This window comes from Pinus tabuliformis, chromosome 6 (assembly GCF_031772625.1).
Source record: "Pinus tabuliformis cultivar Carrire ecotype Pingquan chromosome 6, CPIR1, whole genome shotgun sequence".
NCBI lineage: Eukaryota > Viridiplantae > Streptophyta > Pinopsida > Pinales > Pinaceae > Pinus > Pinus tabuliformis.
The window spans coordinates 684,715,377-684,741,171 of NC_142292.1; the positions used below are offsets into that span (position 1 = coordinate 684,715,377).

Genomic DNA, 25,795 nt, shown 5'->3' on the forward strand with positions numbered 1-25,795 from the left:
CCTTATTCTCTTACACCTATGAAGGTTAGGGTTTTTTTTCAACTTCTGGAGGCCGAAATGCAGGTATGAATTGCAAGAAGTCAAAATTGCATATTCAAGTTGCAGAAAGGTCGTATACTCCAAGTTGATGTAGTTGACCTTGGAGAGGTTATCTTGCTCAGAGAAGGAACTCTTGAAGAACCATCTTGTTCCATAATTAGGGTTTTTGCAACAACCACAGGGTCAAAGTTGCAGGTTGAATTTGCAAGGTCGAAGATGGGAGTAGAAGTCAGGTTGGAAGTTGATTGAAGCATGACTGGTCCTTGTTGATATGATCCACTTGGAAGTGCTTCTTGGAGGGATGACTTGGTGCTTGGAGGAGGACTTGGTCTAGGGTTTGGGTCTTGTTTATCTCATTTGAAGCAGATTCTATAAGAAGATAAGATATTTTTTTGGTTTTCCCCTTGGAGGGGTGTTTCCATGGAATGGAGCCTAATTTTTGTGTCCATTTTATTTATTATTTTTCTCTTGATAATTGTTTGATGAAAATATCTAATAAAGGAATAGAAAAAGATAAATAAAGTTCACAAGCAATTATTAAGTAATAAGGAGAAATTGAATTAATAACTTCCCTTCTACATTCTTCAAGATGATATCAGAACTATGGTGAACAAGAGAAGGCAACTAGAAGGACACAAATAAGGGTTTTCTTGTCAAGGGGAATCATCTATAGAAGGACACAAGGAAAGAAGAAGAATACCTAATGATATATAAGGAAGGTTTCCGCATCAAGTTTTTTTTGAAAAAATACTTCATAGTCAAGGTGTCATTAAAAGAAGGAAGAACAAGTATTTGTTGAAGATTGTCTAGTGCATCATCTTGAAGAAGAAGAAGCATCAAGGGATATTAATTTAATCATTCACTCTTTGAAGTTGTTTGAAGACATTTTTTTTAGGAAATATTTGAAGTCTCCTTGGAGGTCTTGAAAAACATCAATATAGTTGGAGACATCATCAAGATGGAGGAATCCTTGCTAGAAAGTAAGTAGTATATTGTTTTCTATGTCCCAATCTACAGGTAACATGACTACATTTTGCAAGGAAAGAAACAAATTCATTGGATCAATAAACTTCCTAGAATGGAAGAAAAGGATTGAATTGGCTCTCACAAAGAATGAAGTCATGGAGTATGTCATGGGAGAAGTAGTGTCGGTGAGAAAAGTTCCCTAAGCCAAGGATTGAAATCCTCAATAGAGCAGGGTAAGATAATCAACAAAGAAAACTCAATCAAGTATGCCATACATATTAGTTATGAAACTTTGATTTGGAGACATACCTGGAGGTCCTACATTTGAAGATGTTCGTGTAGGGTCCAAACCCTCTACTTCCTCCAAGATGTGCAAACCTGCAAATCAATCATAGAAGCATAGACATAATAGATAATTCAATGTGCATACATAAGAATATGTTAGATCATCATATATAAACATATACACTATCATCCATAAGATGACAACATATATCGGAAACAAGGCATGAGCTTCTGTATTGATTAACAACAGTAAGACATGATCCAGGCCAAAGGCACCGACGAAGCCTTCCTCTAGATCCGTCCAACCCAAACCGTGAATACAACCTCTCTAATAAGTGCAAGAAGATGCTAGATAAGGATGTTGAGCATCTATGCAAGGGAAACCAAGGTTTCCTAGAGACCGGGAGTGCAGGGGGCACAGGAAAAGCAGACTTGATCTGGGAGAAATTGAGTATAATGTCGATATCCTTCTTCTCTTGTTGTCTTTAAGCCTACCCAAGGGGTGTATATATACCACCTCAAATTGGTTATTTCAGTTAGGCCACGAGCTCCTGTAGGTGGGCTCTCAATAAAACCCATAAACCTCGCCCGAAAAATGGCATTTTATTTTATGCAGGTATAGTATTATGTGACCCCCGTATGTACGTGTTTTTGTATGGGCAGAGCTGCATATGGATTTTGAAATATTGTTTTTTAGTATAAAGTCAAGTTTTCATGGAAAAAGGACTGCCCAGGACCATAAAAGAACATCATGTCTACAGGAGTGTTGAATGATGCTATAATAGATGCCCCCTAATATATGAGGTCATAAGGGTAACATGATGGCAGAAATATGTTAAGTATAGAGAGAGGAGTTATCCACAAACCCATGAGGATATCACCAGATTCCAACCCATCAAATACTTGTGGAAGGAGTCAGAAATAAAAGTCAGGTCTAAGGGGCAAAAACCCATGCTCAGAAGTAGTAAAACATGTCCCCTAATTAAGTATAAGGAGGATCCATAACATATACATAAGTGTACAGAAGGAGCTGAAGAATACATAGTGGATAATCAAATCATAGCCACGAAAGAACAAAACAAAGTTATGTATCAATATCACATATAGAAAAATGTTTGATTAATGATGCTAGAAGATTTTTTGATCAATGATATATATGAAGAGTTTAATCTTACTCATAATATTGACGAGTTTAATCTTATCATTGATCAAACAATCTTCTAGCACCAGACAATCTTACTCATTATATTGACAAGTTTAATCTTACTCATAATCATCATCAAAAAACATACATAGGGGAAAATATCTCATAGAGAGCCAAAAGTTTTATTGCTCAGTTAAGAACTAACTCTCATCAATTTTCAATAGAGTTTTAAAATAATCATGAATTATTTTAATTAGGTTTAATAATTTGATATATTTTTATGTGTAATAGGTTATAGGTTTAAATTTAAATGGGGTAGAGTATGTATACCTTTGTAAATCATTTTTTTTTAATAGTGAATCAGTAACTTGGTGGAGTAATCTAGGCAAGGCCCAAGATCAAATCTAGTAGCTACCACTATAACACCAAGAGTATATCCAATAGCTAGTAAGCCAGATACATCATAAATTTATGACTTAGCAAGAGTCGAGACTCCACAAGGGTGGGGGAGCCTACTCCTTGACCCTTATCACAACAATTCAAAGATGTCTCCCCCATGTGATTTGAAACCAGATGGAGGGGATAAGATCCCATTGTGCCAACCACTCTATCACCCCATAAGGAGGCACACCTTCGTAAACTTTAACAATCAAATTATCGCATGGAAATAAGTCCCTTATCCAACAAATAAGAATATCTCATATACCAATTTGTATTTGACTTGGCTATTACCTTACAAGTAAATAATTATTATTATTATTATTATTATTTAAATAAAAATTAATATATATTTTTTCCTCGATGGGGGTGTGAGGAGGGCAAATGATAGCTCAAAGTGGTAGTGATATTACACTCACAACACTTCAATGATGAATACCATCTAGGTTTTGTACACTTCACCTGGCAGGAGTTGGGTGAAGGTTTTAGAGATGGAAGAGTATTTAATTGGTGTTAGTTTGGTCGAGAGATTCATTTGTGAGTTACATGAGATGAAGGTGGTGAGTGAAGTGATTGTAAATTGTTCGGATGTGCAAGGTGGCTTAGCCTTCAAGCCATGCCATGATCCTAGGTTGCAGAAGGTGAGAAGGGGATATGCTCTAAGGAGGTTTAATGTGTTGTTGGATTTAGAGTTGGTTTCGTCTATGGATACCTGGGACCTTGGGACTTTGGGACTTTGTGGGTGGGAGAAAATCAAGGAGATGCACGACAATGTGGCTCTGATATAATTGGCAATGTGTGGGATGTCGACAGTGTGGTATGTGGGTCGTTCAGTTACGGTGTGGTGTAGGTAACTTCTTTTAATTTCACCTTTGGTGTTCATTTGGTTTGGAATTATGTTGTGGTGGGATTCGTAAGTCTAGATGGCGTTGTGGTTGGGTTAGGCTTTGTGGTAACTTGAAACTCATCCCGCGACGTGTTTGACAGTTCATTTGTGTTTTGAGTCTGTGGTGAGGTTGGTCATGGGGTGGCCCATAGACCTTAGAGGGTGGCTCTATGACACGGATGTTGCCCATTTGGTGCTAAGAGGTGTGGTGGACCTAGGTGGGTGGATAGGGTTGTTGCAAGGTCGGGGTTAAGTGGGCAGTTCTTCGAAGATGACATGGTGGTTAAGTCTATGGAGAGGTTTCAGCGATTTTGTTTGTGGGGCGTGGGATTGAGGAACTTCGAGTAGGTTAAGTGGGCAGTTCTTCGAAGATGACATGGTGGTTAAGTCTATGGAGAGGTTTCAGTGATTTTGTTTGTGGGGCGTGGGATCGAGGAACTTCGAGTAGCAAGGAGGAAGGGGAAGGGGATGTAGAGTTAGCAAGGCCACGCTCGTAGAGGGGTTGACCTTTGCGGAATGGGAGTTGTGCATCTGGTGGACTAGCGAGATATCAACGAGGAGGTAGACCAAGAAATTATTTCTCCAAGCAGGGTGGACCTCCCGCCTCCATTTGACTCCCTTAAATTCTAATTGAGATAGCTTAATTTGATGGTAGAACAATTAGCTCAGGACCGACATGACAACCAGAATGAGCTTATTGCCTATATGAATGATTTGCAGCACAATTAGTGGCATATGATGGACAAACTAGTGTCTCTCTGGCATGGGCAAAAGAGAATTCAAGATAGACAAGACTGATTGAAAGGTCGCAGGAAGCACACATGCATGAGGCATTTCACCAACCTCGACAGCGAAATAATGGACCAAATGCTCCAAATCCAGGTAACACTGATATTCTAGAATGATGGTTGGATGTCTTTTGATTTTGGGTCAATTTTGTTACTGTGAGCAGCTTGCCTGAAATCTGATAATTTTGTTGTTCTCTTGTCTTTATGTTTTTGCCAATTCCTTCTTGCCAACAAATCCAACTAGAATAAGGCAAGAGGCTTTTTAGTTATGAGAAATACAAAATTTAATCTATTAAAGAATAAATAAAAAATTGAATTATAAGATTATATATATATATATATATAAGTTTGACTTTTTAAAATATCAATTAAATAAATGTCCATAAATTATATACAATGAAATGATATTTATGTGTAAAATTGTTTTAAATTTTCAACCTTTCACAGAGTGCATCTATGTTTGTGTTGAGTTGAGATTTTTATATTTAGAGAGTGTTTAATTAAATTTTATTATTATTTATAATTATTTTTATAAAATATTATAATAATAAATATTTTTTAACTATTTCATAATATTATTTATAAAATTATTTTACAAAATAATATATATTATAATAATAAAATAGTTTTTAACTATTTCATTATATTATCTATAAAATTATTTTACAAAATGAATATAGAAAAATAAAGTATATAGGTATATAGTGTTTAACTTACATTATTTTTAAAAAATATTATCAATAAAATTAGTATACAATATGATTTAAGGAATATAGAGGTAGAGTATGTATATCTCTTTAAAATTTGAGGGTTTATATATTAATTTGATGTCTAACTCACATGCTCTTTTTGATAATATTATCAATAAAATTACTAAACAATTGGGCTAAGAAAATAGAGAGATAGATACTCTTTAATAATATTATCAATAAAATTATTAAACAATAAGGTTAAGAATATAGAAAGGTAAATATCTTTAATAATATTATCAATAAAATGATTAAACAATAAGGTTAAGAATATGAGGAGATAGAATATGTACACTTTCATAAATTTATGAGGCTTTACATATTAATTTGGCATCTAACATATATATTTTACACCTCTAGATTTTAACATGTGATCTCTTGGGAAAAAAGATGGATATTTAGACATTAGACCCACTCAAACCTTACAATATTCTAAAATAATTATATTTATAAAAAATTAATGAATACTTTATTACCATCTATTTGTTTATAATAGTACTCGCTCTCTCTCATTGTATTCAAACCCGGAACCAGTGACTGGACCGGTCCATCTATCAAACCGATTTTTGAACTGGAATTGGAAAAACCAAACTAGTCAAATCTCAATTAATTAGTGTTTAAAAAAAATACATGAAATAGTTAATTTAAAAAATAACACACAATTTTTAAGATTTCAAACCACGATTTCAAACCAGTAGAGACTACACAAAGTTTGTTCATCTATATACCATGTAAAGGTGAATATATTCAAATGACACCAATTGCAATACAATAGCGACAAAATACATAATCAATGAGGCTCTAAATGGCCTCTAGAGTCCAAAAACAATTCATCAAGCTATGGGGCAATTGGCCTGCAATGCTACTACAAGTCTACATATTAGTGATCAACATGATCACTCCTCATCATGATCAAACGCATCACCACTACTAGACACAGAATCATCAACATGAGCTACATAAACATCAACTGGCTCAGAGTCCTCTACAACCTCTGTAGTAGTAGTAGTAGTAGTAGTAGCAGCATCAAAACTACAAATCACTGATGAACATGATCACTCATGAAACTCATCATTGATTCAACACTACTAAAAATGGGATCATAAGAAAAACTACATAAACATCATCTAGTTCAAATTCTTGAGGTTTGGATTGCTCAACCTTATAATATGGTAGAAATTGAAAAAGTGTAATGTGCCTAACAAATGATTTTGGTTTGAGTGAAGGATTCGTCTCCTCAACCTTGTAATATGGTAGAAAAAGTTTAGCATGCCTAACAATTATTTTCTTTGAATGAATGGTACATTTTTGTTAAGAGCATGGTAGAGGAGTCCAACAATCAATCCACCAACATCAACAAAGTTCAACAATCAATGCCACCAACATCAAGGTACATAAAGGGCTTCATGCTCTTGATTAAATTTCAATCTCATACCCTAATGCATGATAGAATCAAATGGAAACATTGCAATCCCCCAAATCCTAAAATCTTGAAAACCATCAAGTTTGTTGGATTTTAAGTAAGATCTAAAATTCTAATTTCTCTGTATGAACTCCAATGAGGTCAAAACCACTCTCAAACATCTCGAGTCATTTCATGGTAATGTTAAAAATTTAAGCAAAAGGATGAAAATGAAAGATAAAGGAAATGTCACTTTTACTTGAAGAATCTAACATTATTGTGGATTGTCAGCATTGTTAAGGTTGGTATGTGTGAGTGAAACGAGAGGGGAGGCATGTTTTTATAAGCTAGGAGGGGATATTTTTGGAGGGAAATAGCCCCTAGATTCCCTCAAAACCAGTCACGTATGCCAAAAACCATGTCTCATGGGGTCCACGGCCAAGCTAGTAGTGAATCGACCAGTTTATGAAAGAACCAACTGGTTTATAAAAAAATTAATCGATTCTGTTATAAACCAGTCAGTTTATGACTGAGCCCTCCAAGACATCTATCATAAACCAACTGGTTTATAAAAATATTAATCGGTTCCGTTACAAACCAGTCAGTTTATGACTAAGCCCTCCAAGACATCTAACCATGTTTAATGGTCGGTTCGACCATGCTAGCTAATGGACCAACCAATTTGACCAATCACTGGTTCGAACTGACCGGTTTTGAATACCTCTCTCTCTCTCTCTCTCTCTCTCTCTCTCTCTATATATATATATATATATATGCTTTTGTCCAACAATAGTATCAATTATTAAACAACTAAATTTGAATATTGTGCTCTCTCTTTGTAGCAAGGTCATAACTATTCCCATGGCCCTTCTTCAATATTGTCATACCATATGTTGCATTGAATCTAATAATACAATAAAATCATCCATTTAGTATATATTACCCCTCTCTCTCTCTCTCTCTCTCTATATATATATATATATATATATACACCAATCACTCGTTCGAACTAACCGGTTTTGAATATTGTGCTCTCTCTCTTTTTAGCAAGGTCATAATTATTCCCATGGCCCTTCTTCAATATTGTCATACCATATGTTGCATTGAATGTAATAATACAATAAACTCATCCATTTAGTATCTTTTACATATTGCTTTTGTCCAACAATAGTATCAATTATTAAACAACTAAATAAAATCCAATGAAAACAATCATTATTATTTTGTTTCAACATCCTCAAAGCATCTACCAACATCATACATGTATTTGCATATTTGCAATGGGTGGATCCCCTCTCTCTATTTGTAGTAAGGTCATAACTATTCCCATTTGTAGCAAGGTCATGACTATTCCCATAAACCCTCTTCAATATTGTCATACCATATGTTGCATTGAATATAATAATACAATTAAATCATCCATTTTGTATATATTATCTATTGCTTTTATCCAACAATAATATCAATTATTAAACAACTAAATAAAAACAATCATTATTATTTTGTTCCAACATCCTCAAAGCATGTGCGAACATCATACAAATATTTGCAATGAATCGATCATCGTGGGCTTCCATTGCAACCCAAATTACTACATCAAAATAAGAATTTGGATGCCACTGACCATAACCTTTTACCTTCGTAGAACTAAGTATTTGGATGCTATTGACCATAACCTTTTACCATCGCCTTTTTGCTTCTTCATTAGCTACCTATCTCCGTAGGTAGTTCTACATTAATAGCATCAAAATACTCGTAGGGATTTCTTTTCAGAGTTTGTTTATTAATATGATTTCTTTTCAGAGTTTGTTTATTAATATGATGTCCCATCACATTTTGTTGTTTGTGTACAGGTTGGATTAGCTATCTGTTCATGGTAACTTTGCTCCACATGAAAATTCTCGAAAAAATTTAAAAACCCAAATAGTAAAATATTTAAATTACATCATTAAAACATGGGTGATAATCAAAACACTTTAGTAAAATGTCCTACCGCTGAATGAAAAAAATGTTAAAGCTCCCCTTACATATCATAAACCGAAGTAATTCGTTAATTACACACCCTCTAACAATACAAAATTGAAATTAATATGAACTGCACATTTAGTATTTTTATATAATTCATGTCTGTGATTTCAATAAATAAAACCCAGAGCAACTCATTAGCATGAAACAAGCAAACTCTTTAAACTACATTGCACCTATCTTCTTCATACTACTCCATGAGTTAACAAATATAATCCAAACTGCACTTGAAAAGTGCAAAAGAGTAAAAAATAGGAAATCAGAATCAAATTGCTTTCCTATAAATGCTTGGTTTGATGAGGAATGCAAAATGGCAAGGAGAACCTTGAAAATGGCAGGAAAAGAGAAGATGAATGTAAAGTTATATAAGTAGATACTAAAAAGGAAAACAGACGAGTTCATGCAAACAAGGAGAGAAGAGTTAATATATTTAAGCAAAAATAATCCAAAGCTTTTCTGGCAAAAACTACAACCAAGGAAGAAGCAAATTGAAAATAATATTACAGCCAATCAATGGTTTGAATATGCAAGGCAACTCTATGAGAAAGAATCTAAGGCATAGTCCCCCCGAGGATCAACAAAAATTCAAAGCTCTTCACATTACAGGAGGTGGAGAATGGAATTAAGAAGCTGAAAACAAGATAGGCAAAGGACTTGGTTGAACTTCAAGCAGAGTATCTAAAATGGAGAATGAACGCTCTTGCGCCGCACATCATGAAAATATTCAACAACATTATTCAGCAAGGATTCCCAAGAGACTGGACAACTAGCCTAGCAATACCCTCTTTTAAAAGTGGAGGCATTAATAATCCATCCAACTATAGAACAATTATGATTAATCCTTTGTTTGCAAAGCTTTTCAACAGCATGGTAGAAGACAGAATTAGCAAGTGGACAGAAGTAAAAGAAAAGAGGGCAAAAGGACAAGCGGATTTTAGGCCGAAACATTCTACAGTGGATCATGGCATCACGTTGAGACACATTGTTGAAAAATTTTGGGAGGACAAAGAAGAAGTATTTTGCTACTTTGTTGACTTCAAAAAAGCATTTGTCACAGTCCCTAGGGATAAGTTGTGGCATAGAATAGAAGAACTTGAAATTCTTGTGCATTATAGAGCCGCTGTCCATAGACTTTATGAAAAAGTGAAAGTCAAAATTAGAACCTCAGCAGGCATTTCAGAAAGCTTTAGAAGTGACATTGGAGTCAAGTAAGGTTGCCCTCTATCCCCCACTCTTTTTGGTCTATATACTGATAAATTGGAAGAGTGGCTAAATCTGCAAGGTGGAGATGGTGTTCCGTTGGGGGAGTTTGTGATAAAGCTTCTTTTATACGCTGATGATATTGTATTGATTTCTAAATCGGCCCATGGATTGCAAATGCACTTATATGCCCTTGAGCATTTTTGTAGAGCAGTGGGGATGCAAGTCAATACTAGCAAGGCCAAAATAATGATTTTTTCTAATAAAGGGAAGCAGATCCATCATACTTTCTTCTTTGAAGACAACATTCTTGAAGAAGTAAATGAATACAAATACCTTGGGATTGATTTCAACAACAAACTCAATTGGGAGGACTGCAGAAAGAAGAGAATTTTAGGAGGTGGAAACCATTATATGCTCTTAAAAACAGATATAGACAGACAGATTTATGGGATTGGAAAATGATTAAAGTTCTTTTTGGACTCCTAGTTTGTCCAGTGATGTTATATGGGTGTGAATTGTGGGCTAGCAACACTCTCGTCTCAAAATGGAAACAAATTGAGAAAATCCAAAAACGTTTGATCATGAGCAAATTCAAAATAGAAAGTTTGATACCTTATGAGATAATGTTGAGTGAAACAGGAGCAACTTCCATTGAAGCAATTGCTATGGTGCGATTCATAAGATACCTACAAAGAATTGAACAAATGAGAGTAGGTAGATGGCCTAATGTTATCTTCAATAAAGGCATCAGTGAAAGAAATAAAACATGGATGAAACAAAACTACACATGGATGCAAAAATGGAATATCTACATCAATGCCTGTCCCACAAATAGCAAGGAGCTAAAGGATTTTGTTATGGAGAAGTTTCGTAAAAAGGTATGGGGAAAAGAGTTGGGTAGAAAGAAGAAATATTACATTGAGGAATTCAACCCTACGTGTGATTTACAACAAAAAGAGTTCATTGGAGCTAGCATTTCGTGGAGGGCAAAGGTTCTTATTGCTCAATTAAGGACCAACTCACATCAACTTCGGTGTGAAACAGGATGGTGGAAAAGGCCTAAAGAAACTTGGGAAGAACGGGTGTGTACATTTTGCACGTCTGGGGCTGTGGAATCGGAAAAACATTTCATTTTGGAATGTGATGCATTCAAAGACATCAAAGAAAGTTATGAGAACATGTTAGCATTAGTTTCTTGGCATTGTCTTTTTAGCGAGGAGATTGTTGGAAGGTTGGGTCAGCTCATCATCAATTTGAATCAGAAAAAGATCGAATTGCAAAAAACGAAAAGCAAAGAACTAATAGTCTCATAGACTATTTTTAATCTTGTGAACCTTAAAATATCATTTCATTTCATTCCACTAACTACACAACTTCCATGCAAACGTGTTTCTATCCATAAAATTGGCCCTGGCAAAGCGCAGCCTCTAATGGTCGTATTTCTTTAACTTTTTGAAATTTTGACTTTTGTGGCCTATTCATGTTGGTCTTGTTACTTTACAGCTGAGAACTTTGATCTTCATATTTTTAGCCAACAATAGACCCGTGTCAACAACCATTCTTCGCATAAATTATTTGTGGTATGCGTAAAAACCCAAACAAACTTGTTGCTTTCCCCTCGTGAGAATAATGAGCCACCTCCCCCTCTAGTAGGATGTCAAGGAGAATGATAAATAACATTTATGCTCTCTAATTTACATGGATCAAGGGGTCTAGCTTGACCTCGTCTGTTTGGTAACTGGTTTAGATTGCAATTTGTTGGAAGTCGATCACCCAATGAGGCAATGTATTATGTAAAACAAATATTTGAGACACTAAGTCAATTTTTAATACACAAGTTGGTATCTGCTAAGTTCCTGGGAGTATTTGAACAGGCCTATCTCATAAACTAGACCCATTCACATGGTAAACACGAGAAATTCAGTATATCTTAATCAGCTTCTGCGTCATCCCATAATCATGGAATTAATGGATATAATCTGCCGTTCCAGACATTGAATTTCAGTATGGAAAATATCTCTCTCCAGATATCAAGGAAAGTTGTAATACAACGAAGTGAAAATATAATTTTATTGGACGGGCAACAATGACAGGAAACCCTTCCAAATAAGCAGTTTTCTGAAATCATCTGTAACAATTTGAGTTTCAATGAGACGAATTTTGTATTCTATAAAAATCCTGTTTTCAACTGGATTTATAACGAAGCCACTTTATCTTCAGCCTCTAAATTTGTGACATCTTCATAATCACTAGGGACATCAGGACCAGGTGGAATGCCTCCGGGAAAATCTGTCATGGGCAAATTGGTTCCAATTGCGCTGTATACCAGAACAAAGTTTGTCAGAAATACGTAAATCGAATACAATGAGAGTAGCTTCACAAAAAAGGGTCGGCAACTAAGTTAATAATTAAGAAAAAGGAACCTTCAACAGCAAGAAACAGAAACTTTCTCTCACCTTCTGTCTGCAATAACAAGAGAACGTAGTTCACAGTTTGCATACCTGCATTTATAGAAAGTAGAAGGAATCAGAAGAAAAATCTTGCAGCAAATCATTGGAGTGATCGACAATTAAGAAAAAATGTATTCGATATCATGTATGCGAGTCTATTGGTATTAAGTACAGCACTTAAAATCAAGCAAAGTCAAACTAAAACTGCATTCCTCAAAAGCCACGAGTTCCCAATGTTATTTAACCACTGATTATTTTTCCCTGACAACCAGCTACAGTACGCAAAGGCGGATCCCAAAGTAATACATTTGAAACAAGACAATATAGTGCCAGGATAACATGCACAACCCATGCCAACGCTTGCATACAATCATTGCTGCAATTGCAGACTAGTCTCTGTCCAATAAACCAACATCTAGAACTGGGAATTCTAGTACAACTCCTGCCACCTGCTGTCACCAAAATCTATCTGTTTATGCATAGTGCAGAAGCACAGGTCCTTTGACATTAAACCAGGAGACAGCAATGACATTGGAGGATTTTGGGGAAGATTGGCATGTATTACTCAAGTGTCTAGTTGCTCCTAGTACTGAAGTGCCATATTGTAAAGGAAAACTATCCCTTTCATCCAACAGCACACCTCCCATAAAATATCTTATAAGTTTCTTTCCCTTGAACATAGCTGATCCGAAGTTAACAACCAAGACAGCCAGATTAAATGGCCTTTAGCACGATGCATCTTACTGCCTTCAGCACCAAAATTGACCGTTTGATACATCGGATGCATCTTATTGCCTTCAGTACCAAAATTGACCGTTTGATACATCGTATGCATCTTATTGCCTTCAGTATCATGAAGTTGTCTCTCATCGTGATTGTTTTCCTTCCACAAGGTGGGTTTTCTCCTTGCGGACTGAAATGTTCAACACATCAATATTTTCTAGGTAATTTGAAAATTTCCCCCCTAAAAGGCTTCTTGGCATTGGGGTGTCCGACAAAAAATATACATCCTTAGCTAGCAAGGAAAATAAAGGAGAGCAATTTTAATTCAGTCCTGTATGAACCTCCTATAATATCCTGCATGGCAAAGAAAACTTCTAATGCCCTTACGCTATTGAGGAACGGCAAGTGTTTGATGATATTCATCTTGGATCTATTTCAATTCCTTTTGAAGATAGGTATTGTCCTAAAACACTTCCTTCGCCCACAAGAAAATGGCATCTTTTATGACTAAGGCAAAGAATCATTTCTCCTCATCTCTGAGCCATAAGGTGTAGAGTCATCCAAATAAATCTCCACACTGTCATGAATGAGATTTGAAAATATGCTAAGCACAACTCTCTAGAATGTGGCAAAGGAATTGCATAAACCAAAGGGGAGGACCCTGTAGGTAAAGGTTCTCCAAGGTCAGGGGAAGGTGGTTTTGTCTTGATTTTCAGGGCTGAATTGTATTTGATTATACACACTGAACCCATCCAAAAATTAAAAGAATTTATTCGCTGCTAGAACATCTACAAACTGATCAATAAAGAGAAAGGGTAAGCAATTCTTTCTAATGGATTTATTTAGCTCCTTGTAATCTACACGTATTCTCCATTTTCCATTCTTCTTGGGGACAATAACTAGCGGTCATACCCATTCACTCTCACAAATTGGATAAATAAACACAACATCTATAAGTTTTTGCATTTCTTCTTTAACAATATATTTTAGTGCAAGGTTCATTGTTCTCTGAGACTCTCTGATGGGTTTGATTTTCTTTTATGTAGATATGATGAGTCAATATGTTGAAAAATCTAGGGCATGCATATTTAGAGTGATTCTTCGATACATGATGACAATTTGTGAAGTGTTAGTGCAATTTTATCTTAGCTTGATTGTTTACTTCATTATTAGCATGTGTAAGTTAACTTCATCAAACTGCTATCAAACAAAAAGAAACAAAACACAAATAGGTGGCTATCTGCCAGGGCCAAAACCTCTCCCTTTTGGAGAGGAAAACCCATGCATAAATTCTTCTTATAGAGATTCCATTGACGAATACCAAGACCATGACCCTTGACACACTCTGCCTCTCCAAGACCAAGACATCAATCCTCTTCGTGTCACTGTTGCTGCACCACAGAGGTCATCACCATTGTGATCTTCATCACTGTTGCAACACCATGCCCTTCATCACTGCTGCAACACCATGCCCTTCATCACTGCTGCAACACCTTGCTCTTCATCACTACTGCACTTTGATCTCGTTAGATCATAGTCTATAGTTACTATGATTATGGTTATGCTAGGATTAGATTACTATGACAACTCTGCATCACACTGAGTCCGAGAGCCTGTGGTAATCAACAAGACTGTGTGTCTTCTTTCATATATATGTTGAGGATCTCTCCCATCATAGATCATCTTCATGTAACCTTAACTAATACACTATGTCAAGGCTGCTACAGGTATATCACAGTATGTGAGAAGGCCGAGAGTATTCATGAGAATCAATACTTCATTACATGCTGCCTAATCTGCGCTTATTCATCGAGGACACCACATGTATGCCGAGAGTATTAGCTCTATTATTGAGATATATCTTCATGGATCGATGTAAAGATGCCGACGCTGCAATCACAATGTTGTGACTCTATCCACAACCTTACACGTCTAAGGGTTTCTCCTTCTAGTCACAGGTATGCCGAGAAGATATAGGACTGGGTTCTGCTGCTCCTTATACCCATCTGAGGAGACAGCTGAACCCTACCTTACTGTGGATCTGACGGCGGCTTCTTGTCCCTTCTCTGCGGCTACTTATCCTTGATTGCGGCTCCCTCTTGACTGTGGCTACTGCACTGTCTACGGCTCCCTTACTTCATGACTGTGGCTCCTACAACGGCTCCCTACTACAGCTCATCAGAGGCATCCGAAATCTGTTCCATGATTTTTCGTTAACCCTTCATGGTTATTTATAGTAATCATCCCATATATGCAAGCCGACATCAACTTATGAATCGACGTGTCTATTGTTTCAAGTCGACATGACATATTTATATATTTAATTCATTTGTTTGGAGCCGACATGATTATTCCCTTATCACTTTGCTTGCAGACTCCGGAAGGCTTGTTTTGAGGCATTGATCTTGGTCTTGGAGGGCTGTTAGACAACTTAGAAGACTTGTACATATTTACATGAACTCATAAAGAGTTTCTACATGCATGACATGACTCTTTGACAGATAAATAAATCCTAAATACATCAAGAAGTAGTCTTTTAACTAGAGACACTTCTTGCTCATGAAACCCAAGTAGCAAGATTACAAAAAAATAATTTATTTCCTTTTATTACATCAAATACAAAGATCATGTCATTATGAAGACCGAACCTACTTACACTTTCTTCAACTCTCCCTCTTAACTAGGGAGGTATTCATAATGGTACTTGGTCATTCTCAATCTAAAGAATTTCTCATAAGAAGAATCGGATTTGCAATCCATATGTTATAGCATCATTTCAACCAACATTGTTTCCATTTAGCAAGGCCTTGACTAACATCTCTATCTCTCACTTAGATCAGAGCACACAATGTTGGCGAGACCAATGACTGATAGATATACATCATCATTGTCTCTCTTAGGGTCATACCCACCCAAGTGTTCTCCAAGTATGCCCTACTAGGACTATCCTTATCTTGGGTTCCCAACCCTCAAGAATATCGGTCCTCTTGCCCACTCTTGCCTTAGATGCCCTACCACATCCTCAAAGAGTGTCAGATTCCAAATGATTACACAATCCTCCATTCTTTCTTCCAATCTGTAGACAAGAATGTCGTGTCTAACTCTCCCTCTTAATCAGGGACGAGTTCCAAGTTTCTCCTTTCTCAGAAACTTGTTCAAGTTCCTTTGCTCATAGGAACTTCCCAGAGCTCCCTCTTACCCAAGGACTCTATCATCAATGATTTATAGGGTCTTCTAGTTGACTGACAATCCAAGACTTTGATGTTATCAATTTCTTCACATGTAGGGTTCAGCGATCCATCACTTTCCTCCTTCATGTTATTCCTTCTTTCTCGGAAAGTATCCTCCTTGGCTTACATCTGGGGCTCCTTCATAAGCTCATATGTCTTCACTTTTCTTCAACAGTGATTGCTCTAGATCACAAGGTACATAGTTGTGACGTCCTTCACAACTCTCCTTTCCTTGATCCTACACACATGCCCAGACTTTTCCAAGAGGATAGACACCAAAAAAAATTACATATTACCTTTTGGTGATGGCTTTCTTCTAGTGACATCTTCTTTTAGGTACCAATCATCTTGCATACATGTCAACACATCTCCCAATGATATCTATTGTCAAGGGTCCTCATTTTTTCAGACTTCCATCAAAGTCTTCACATCATTCCGGGAGGTTTCCTGGTCAAGTCTTCCTGATCCTCTGGATGTTGACAGCCTTCATCATGGTTGCATGTTTCACGATCTCTTTCATCCTCATGTCTTTCATTCCCAGGAGCTCTCAGAGTTCTTCAATGGTCATCAACTACCTCATACTACATTATGAGGACATATTATGTTGATTTCATCTAGTTTGACTTATGTCTTTCTGCATCCTTTCAGAGGAGGAGATCCTTTCCCTTTTGATCATGCTTGATCCATTTAACCTGCAACCATATAACACGACATCATAATATCAAATGCAAATACAATTACAAGTATACATACCTCATTTTTCCATCAGGCTACTTTCTGCAGCCTTCTTGATTGAACGGATCTTCAATCCCTTGATTTGTCATTAGTCCTTCATCTCATGATTTCCAAAAGTTGGAATTCCTGACGAGACATTTGTTGCCTTCCCAGACTATGAGATCCTCCGCTGAGATCTCTATCAGAGATCCTTCAGGATCTAGTATATCCCTATCTGGCAAATGTTTCCTCTGACCTGGATCTTCCTTTCCTTTAATGTACAACGAGATTCCCAAGAGCTATATCCTCCATGATTCATACGAGCTCTTGTTTTCATGATGCCACGATGCATCTTCTTACCATGATCATATCTGCAAGGACTTCTAATAGGACCCATTTGAGAGGGATGTCACTTCATTCATACTGGAAATCTATTACTCCCTCTTCCCTTTAGCTTCCTCTATCCTTCAGATGATATGAACCCTTTTCCATAATCTTTTCATAGTGTTGTTCTGTCTTATTAATCCTTCCTTTGCACATAGTTGAGTCTTTTCAACTTACCTTTCTCTATCTGGCATAGAGACCGCAAACTGTTGATTGAGGTGATCTTCTTGTTCATAAACAATTGTCACCTTGCTTATCAATGATGATTATCCATTCATCATTTTCCTAGATCTCTCAATTGAGATCTCATGAAGATATTTCTCCATTCCTTGGCACCTTCTGCACTTCATCTCGGAGAGTATATCCTCTTATGTCTCCTTTCTTACTTCATAGAAGAAACAATTGTCACCTTGCTTATCAATGATGATTACCCATTCATCATTTTCCTAGATCCCTCAATTGAGATCTCATGAAGATATTTCTCCATTCCTTGGCACCTTCTGCACTTCATCTCGGAGAGTATATCCTCTTATGTCTCCTTTCTTACTTCATAGAACCTTAAGAGTTTTTATGACCTCAAAGGAGACCTTGATGTACTGACTTCTCTAAGGATAATGATAATCCTTCTTATTCCATGCAAGACCCTTGATGACCCATCCAATATGTAGGTATTCTTGCAATCATGAAGTCATAAAACAAAATTTGATTATGAAAAAGGTACTTGATTGTGAAGATGTAGTCTTCACCTTGATCATGTTGGCAGTAGTTGAAGTAGATATATTGGCTGAGATCCTTAGATTTCCCTCCAACAAATTGTTGATACATATTGAATTGAAGTTGCTTGCCATGATCCATAGAATAGTTTATGATTTGAGTACTGTTCATATACATTCTCAGATCTGATATCTAAATAAGGATCCAAACTGAGTTGTGGATGATCTTGTCAAAACTGTTGTTGAGATCTAAAGATTGTTGATATCTGAAACCCTTGCTGCTGCATACTGATCTCTGATCTAGGGTTTGATCATGACTAGGGTTTGATTCTTCCATGTAGATCTTCAGTTGCTTTGATGTCTTGATTCTTGAATGTCTCTTCTCTGCCCTTATTTTGACTGCTAAACCAATTGCTCTGATACCATGTTGAAGAATCTAGGGCATGCATATTTAGAGTGATTCTTCGATACATGATAACAATTTGTGAAGTGTTAATGCAATTTTATCTTAGCTTGATTGTTTACTTCATTATTAGCATGTGTAAGTTAACTTCATCAAACTGCTATCAAACAAAAAGAGACAAGAACACAAATAGTTGGCTATCTGCCAGGGCCAAAACCTCTCCCTCTTGGAGAGGAAAACCCATGCATAAATTCTTCTTATAGAGATTCCATTGATGAATACCAAGACCATGACCCTTGACACACTCTGCCTCTCCAAAACCAAGACATCAAACGTCTTCATGTCACTGTCGTTGCACCACAGAGGTCATCACCATTGTGATCTTCATCACTGCTGCAACACCATGCCCTTCATCACTGCTGCAACACCTTGCTCTTCATTACTGCTGCACTTTGATCTCGTGAGATCATAAGATCATAGTCTATAGCTACTATGATTATGGTTATGCTAGGATTAGATTACTACGACAGCACTGCATCACACTGAGTCCGAGAGCCTGTGGTAATCAACAAGACTGTGTGTCTTCTTTCATATATATGTTGAGGATCTCTCCCATCATAGATCATCTTCATGTAACCTTAACTAATACATTATGTCAAGGCTGCTACAGGTATATCACAGTATGTGAGAAGGCTGAGAGTATTCATGAGAATCATTACTTCATTACATGCTGCCTGATCTGCTCTTATTCATCGAGGACACCACAGGTATGCCGAGAGTATTAGCTCTGCTGTTGAGATATATCTTCATGGATCCATGTAAAGATGTCAAGGCTGCAATCACAGTGTTGTGTCTCTATCCACAACCTTACACGTCTGAGGGTTTCTCCTTCTAGTCACAGGTATGCCGAGAAGATATAGGATTGGGTTTTGTTGCTCCTTATACCCATCCAAGGAGAAAGTTGAACCCTACCTTACTGCGGATCTGACTGCGGCTTCTTATCCCTTGTCTGCGGCTACTTATCCTTGATTGTCGCTACCTCACTGTCTGCGGCTCCCTTACTTCATGACTGTGGCTCCTATTGCGGCTCCCTTACTACGGCTCATCAGAGGCATCTGAAATTTGTTCCATCATTTTTCGTTAACCCTTCATGGTTATTTATAGTAATCATCCCATATATGCAAGCCAACATCAACTTATGAACTAACGTGTCTATTGTTTCAAGCCGACATGACATATTTATATATTTAATTCATTTGTTTGGAGCCAACATGATTATTCCCTTATCGCTTTGCTTGCAGACTTCGAAAGGCTTGTTTTGAGGCATTGATCTTGGTCTTGGAAGGCTGTTAGACAGCTTAGAAGACTTGTACCTATTTACATGAACTCATAAAGAGTTTCTACATACATGACATGACTCTTTGATAGATATATAAATCCTAAAAACATCAAGAAGAAGTCTTTTAACTAGAGACACTTCTTGCTCATGAAACACATGTAGGAAGATTACAAAAAGATAATTTATTTCCTCTTATTACATCAAACACAAAGATCATGTCATTATGAAGACCGAACCTAGTTACACTTTCTTCAACACAATAGAGGGGTGGATACCTTTCATCTCCCTATAATCCCATGCAAAAGCTGCAACATGTCTTTTTAGAATAGTGACTAATGCTTGCTATTAATCAATAGTAAGAAAAGTGTTGCTTTTAATAGTTAGATGGGTACACTTCTATAATTTTGGAAACGGGGAAACACAAATATATATGTGTGTGTGTGTGTGTGCGTGTGTGCAATCATAAAGCATACATGATACATCATAATTTATTACATTTAAACATTATAATTAAATTTACATCACATTTACTCATGAATGATCACATAATGAAAATAAAAATATCAGAATATCCAAAAGCAACCTTTATTATATATCCCAATGTTGCAGGAAGTGTCACCCCCCCCAGTTCCAAGCCCCGAAGCGCGTCTCGTGCGGATGCGTCTAGGAAGCTTCCCCAGAAGCACGCTTCCGCTTGATTTTGCCGCTTCCTGGATTTTCCGAAGCATGGCTCCGAAGCGCGATTCCGAACCTCCGAAGCGCACTTCGTACGGCGCATTGGGCGTACGAAGCGTGGCGCTTCGGAGGGAGAAACGCATGCTTTCTGTACGCTTCCAGAAAAGCATCGCGCAGAGGATGAAATGCGATTTTTTTTTTTAATTTTCCTTGACTTGGCATAAAGGGGGTGGGTCCACCTTGGGTTAGGGTGAGGTTAGGGTGAGGAATGAAGGAAATAAATCCCCCATTCATTCCTCATTTGCTCACTTTGAGTTTATGAGAGTTGGAGAAGAGAAGAGAGGAGAGGAGAAGAGAAGAGAGGAAAGGAGAAGAGAGCTTGGAGGAGTGAAGGAGGAGCAGCGAGGAGAAGGAGGAGGAGCTTGGAGCAAGAGCTTGGAGGACTCATCTACAAGAGCTAAAGAGGTAAGTTCAAACCCCAAACTCCCTTATTTTTTTGACATTTTTTTTGTATTTTTCTCCTCCCTCTCCTACTCTTTCCCATTGTTTCTACTTGCAGGTTGTCCACCACCTATATCCATATTCCAAGATGGTGTTTTTTTGGCTTCTATATATCATTCCACTTTTGGTTTTAATGATGGCAAGGGGGAGTAGGAATAGAAGGAAAGAAGCACAAGACGACAGTGGTCCCAATATGAGTGTCCCAATGTATGATGAGGAGGAAGGGGATGAACCTGAAGGGGAAACTGAAACACTAGATGGGAAAGCTGCATTAACACCCTTGTGGAACTATGTGACCAAACTTGATGGGGGAAAGGGTGGTGGAACTTACAAATTTGTGTGCCCTCATGGTTGTCATGGAGGAAAACCATATTGTGGTTCATATACCCGTGTGAGGAGGCATCTTTGTGGGGTGTTGGACAGTGATGATAAAAAGGGTCCTGTGGGGGTACAAATTTGCCCAAACATTTCATCTGAACAAAGAAGAAAATACATCCAAATAGAGGAGGCTGCACAACAAAAAAACAAGAAACAAAAAACTCATTCTGAATCAAGTGCAACCTCTAAATTTGGTAGCTCATCTCCTCATGGTACTTCTGCAAGCTCTGGAGGTAGAAGAACAATAGGGGATTTCCTTAATGTTGTTGGGAGGGATGATGTGGATGGAAAGATAGTCCGTTTTCTTTGTGCTTGCAGTGTACCATTCAATGTGCTTCGCTCTCCCTATTGGCATGAAATGGTAAAGGCCATCAATGAAGCCCCAAAAGGATACAAGGCCCCCAACTATGAGAAAGCTAGAACAGTGTTATTAGAAAGAGAAAAAGCTAAGGTTCAAAGAGCTTTGACACGTTTTACAAATGAGTGGGTAGATTGTGGGGTATCCATTGTATCAGATGGGTGGACAAATATTAGAAACCAACATTTGATAAATGTTCTTGGTGTTTCTTCTAGTGGTACAGTATTTATTACATGTCATGACTCCTCCATTAGTGCATTTGCACAAAACATTGCAGATCTCTTATTAAAATCAATCAAAGATGTTGGTCCGAATAATGTGGTTCAAGTGATCAGAGATAATGCAGCAAATTGTAAGGTAGCAGGAAAAATTATTGAGCGTACTTATCCACACATCTTTTGGTCTGGGTGCCTGGTTCACACATTGAACCTTTTGATGCATGATATTGTGAAGCACAAAGAATGTGGGTGGATCACTGAGCTTTACAGGAGAGGGAAGCAACTCATTAAATTCATCACAGGGCATACAAGGGTAAACTACTTCTATGGCACTTACTCCAAGTTGTAGTTGCTTAAACTTGCAAAGACAAGATTTTCTAGTTATTACCTCACCTTTAGGCGGCTAGTGAAGGTGAGACAAACTTTAACTAATCTGGTGTGTGCTGAATCATGGGATGAAATTAACACTGACATAGATGGTGCTAATGCAGTCAAGGACACTGTTCTTGATAGTTACTTTTGGTCACAGGTTAAATATGTTTTGCAATTCACCAAACCAATTTATTACATGATCAAGTTTGGAGATTCAGATCGACCAATAATTGGGGAGGTGTATGAGCAAATGGATAGCATGTTGGGGCAGATTAAAGACATTGTTGAGCCTAGAGATATCACCTTGTACAATTATATTCGTGCAGAGGTGGAAAACCGATGGGAAATGCTAAATGTTCCATTGCATGCATTAGCATATGTTTTGACACCTAAATACTATCATCCATCATGGCTTTCAACACCAGCACCTGGGGGGGGGGGGGAGCAGGAGAAAACCACACCAAGATCAAGAGGTTCACAAAAAATATATGGCTGCATTGAGTAAATTAATCCCTGATGAGGAGGAGGCTGCATTGGTACAGAGACAGTTAAGCAACTATATGCTTAACATTGGTCCATTTGGGAGCATGCATGCAATTAAAGATCGAGAGACTTTTTCTTCTCTTGAGTGGTGGAACATGCATGGAGGGGGTACTCCACTTCTACAGACTTTAGCATTGCAGGTGCTATCACAGGTGGTAAACACTTCTTCTGCAGAGAGGTGTTGGAGCTCTTATTCTTTCATCCACAGTGTTAAAAGGAACAAGTTGAGCTTAGACCAGGCAGAGAGCTTGGTTTATGTTCATTACAACTTGCGATTGTTGTCCCATTACTGTGAAGATGCAAAGTCTAATAAAGACCTGTTGATTTGGGACAAGAATCCAGAGGAGCCCAATTTGGAGGATGGAGTGTTGCGATTAGAGCAATTAGAGGATGCTCTTATCCAAGTATGTCCATTGTGGTATGAATTTTCCAATTTTTCCTTATAAAGCATTTCTCTAATTCATGTTTTTAATTTTTTTGTTAACTAGTGTTTTTTTTTTTGCATGAATTTTTTGAGCGATTCCAGGATGATGATGATCGTGTTGATATGCCACCCCCACCCCCATCTGGTCCCTTGGTTCCTAGGTTCCATGGTTCAACACCAACAGCAGGGGGTTCTTCTTCATCAATTTCAGTGTCATTGCCACAACTTCCACAGGCAGCATCTTCTTCATTGCCACCACATGGAGGCCCACCGCCACGTTCTCTTCGTGGTGGAAGGAGGAGAGATTAGTAGATATATTCACAATTTACTACTTTTGTCATAGATTACTCATTAGACTTGTAGGCTTGTGAATTTGAATTTTGAACCTTTTTTGTCTTGGCGGTGACCAAGTGACATATTTTGTAAACATTATTATTTGAATTTTGGACATGACAAATGTTGACAGTTGCTCACTTGCTAGATAAATCATAATATGCTCTATGTTTTATGTTTTATAATATGCTCAAATGTTTTATGTTTTATAATATGCTTAAAAATTTGATGTATGTTTGTAATTGCTAGAATATAGATGGTTGATGTACATACTAGTAACTACAATGGAATCATGGATGCCATATCTATCTTGATTTATGCAAAAATATGCATGTTTTCATGTCTTCTACAACTAATTTGGTATTTGGGATGTTTGTTTTGAGTATAAATGCAAAAAAATATAAATATATATATATATAGCAGACGCTTCCGCAGACACTTTGCTTCCTAGATTTTTGGAAAATGATGCTTCTGCATCCCCGCTTCCAAAAAACGTCCCCGCTTCGTGCAACATTGATATATCCAAATCTCAAAATCAGCCTGTATTATATATTAATATATGAGGCTGCAAGTACAATAAAGACTATAAGGCTGCAAGAACTATAGAGACAAAAGACTAATCCTCATCAAAAATAGAAGCAAAACAATGCTCAACAGTGGATGGTGGTGCTGAAGAAGATGATGGGCCAATTCCACTTCTAGGCTGGACCTCAATATTCAAGGAAGCAAGAGAGAGATCCAGGACTTTCTGCATCCACATCTCATTCTTTAGAAGGACCATTGTTGTATTTTGGACCCCAACGAGATGCAAGGCGAAGGTTGGAGTGCACATAAACAAGATCCTCTGCCTTATGTGAGCCCAACCTATTGCGCTTCACAAAATGAATAAAACCATAAGTGCTCCAATTCCTTTCTGTTGATGAAGAGCTTGCCACTTGTGAAAAAATACGAATGGCAAGGTTTTGCAAATGTACACCATTTGCTCCATGACAAATCCACCACCTAACTGTATTCATGGTGCTTCTCTCCTCCAAAGCTGATATATCTGCATAATCATCTATTCCTACAGTAAAACTGGCAAATTCTTCCTTTACCTCCCTGTGTAGATGAGAAGGAAACATTCTCATAAGGGCTTTTTTCACCCCATTAGCCACCTCTCTATCCTTATGGGGTGCCTTCCTCTTCCCATTGCTTTGAGCAATAAGCTCCTCATCATAAAATTTGGGGTTCAAGGCATGTGCTAAAGTGTGCAATGGAGTGTTGAAATTGTTCCACCTATCAACAATGATTTTCTTGACTAAACCAGCAAAATGATCATCAACAAACAGAAGTTGTGGAGACTCTTGCAAAACGATTTCCATAGTTTTCTCAACCATGAAATCCATGTCATCATATACCTCTCCTAAGAAAGGTTGGTCAGTGTCAGTACTCCGAAGAAGCTCAAATGCAGGGGTTGTGAACTTTAGCAAGAAATCTACCTTGCTCCACTAATCCTCATCAAGGCACAATCTACGCACCATATATCCCCGCTCTGAATCTGCTTGTCTCCACTCAATCCAAAGTTGACTCACCACCATAGAAACTAATGCATGCTTAACCTCAACAAGGCGGCACAACATCAGGAAGTTTGAGGCATATCTTGTCTCAGCAACTTTTAACAACTCCAATTTGGAGTACTCTCGAAATATGGCCTGAGATTGGTGGTGGCTAGTGATGAATTTGACAATCTCCCTTGCTTCCCCTGTGATTTCCTTTATCCAGGAAACATTTTTGTCGATCTCCTCTAAGATCAGATTCAGATTATGGACAATGCATGGTGTCCAAAAGATGTGGTCATACCTCCCCTCAATAATTAAACCTGCAGCTTTGCAAACTGGTGCATTATCTGTGATAACTTGCACCACCTTGTTAGGCCCTATTTGTTCAATAGCTTTTATAATAACATCAGCAATGAACTGTGCATCTTTTACCTCCTCTGAGCAATCTTCCACCTTGATAAACATTGCTCCTTTGGGGGAAGTGGCAATGATATTTATCAATGGTCTGCGCCTTGTATCTGTCCATCCATCTAAGACTATGACAACCCCAGAGCTACTCCAGGAAGAACGAATT

General features: G+C 37.5%; 1 protein-coding gene across 3 annotated transcripts in view; it reads right to left on the reverse strand.

Moving 5' to 3' along the window:
* Positions 1 to 11,851: 11,851 nt before the first annotated feature.
* Positions 11,852 to 25,795, reverse strand: part of LOC149260503 (phosphoglycerate mutase-like protein 1) — a 219,917-nt gene continuing 205,973 nt past the window's right edge. For all 3 annotated transcript variants that reach the window (XM_089420780.1, XM_089420776.1, XM_089420782.1), the window contains exons 9-10: positions 12,382 to 12,426; positions 11,852 to 12,243 (exon numbers count right to left, since the gene is read on the reverse strand). In XM_089420780.1, the coding sequence (XP_089276906.1) occupies positions 12,120 to 12,243; positions 12,382 to 12,426 (169 nt within the window). In that variant the 3' untranslated portion in view covers positions 11,852 to 12,119. The remainder of the gene's footprint in view (positions 12,244 to 12,381; positions 12,427 to 25,795) is intronic.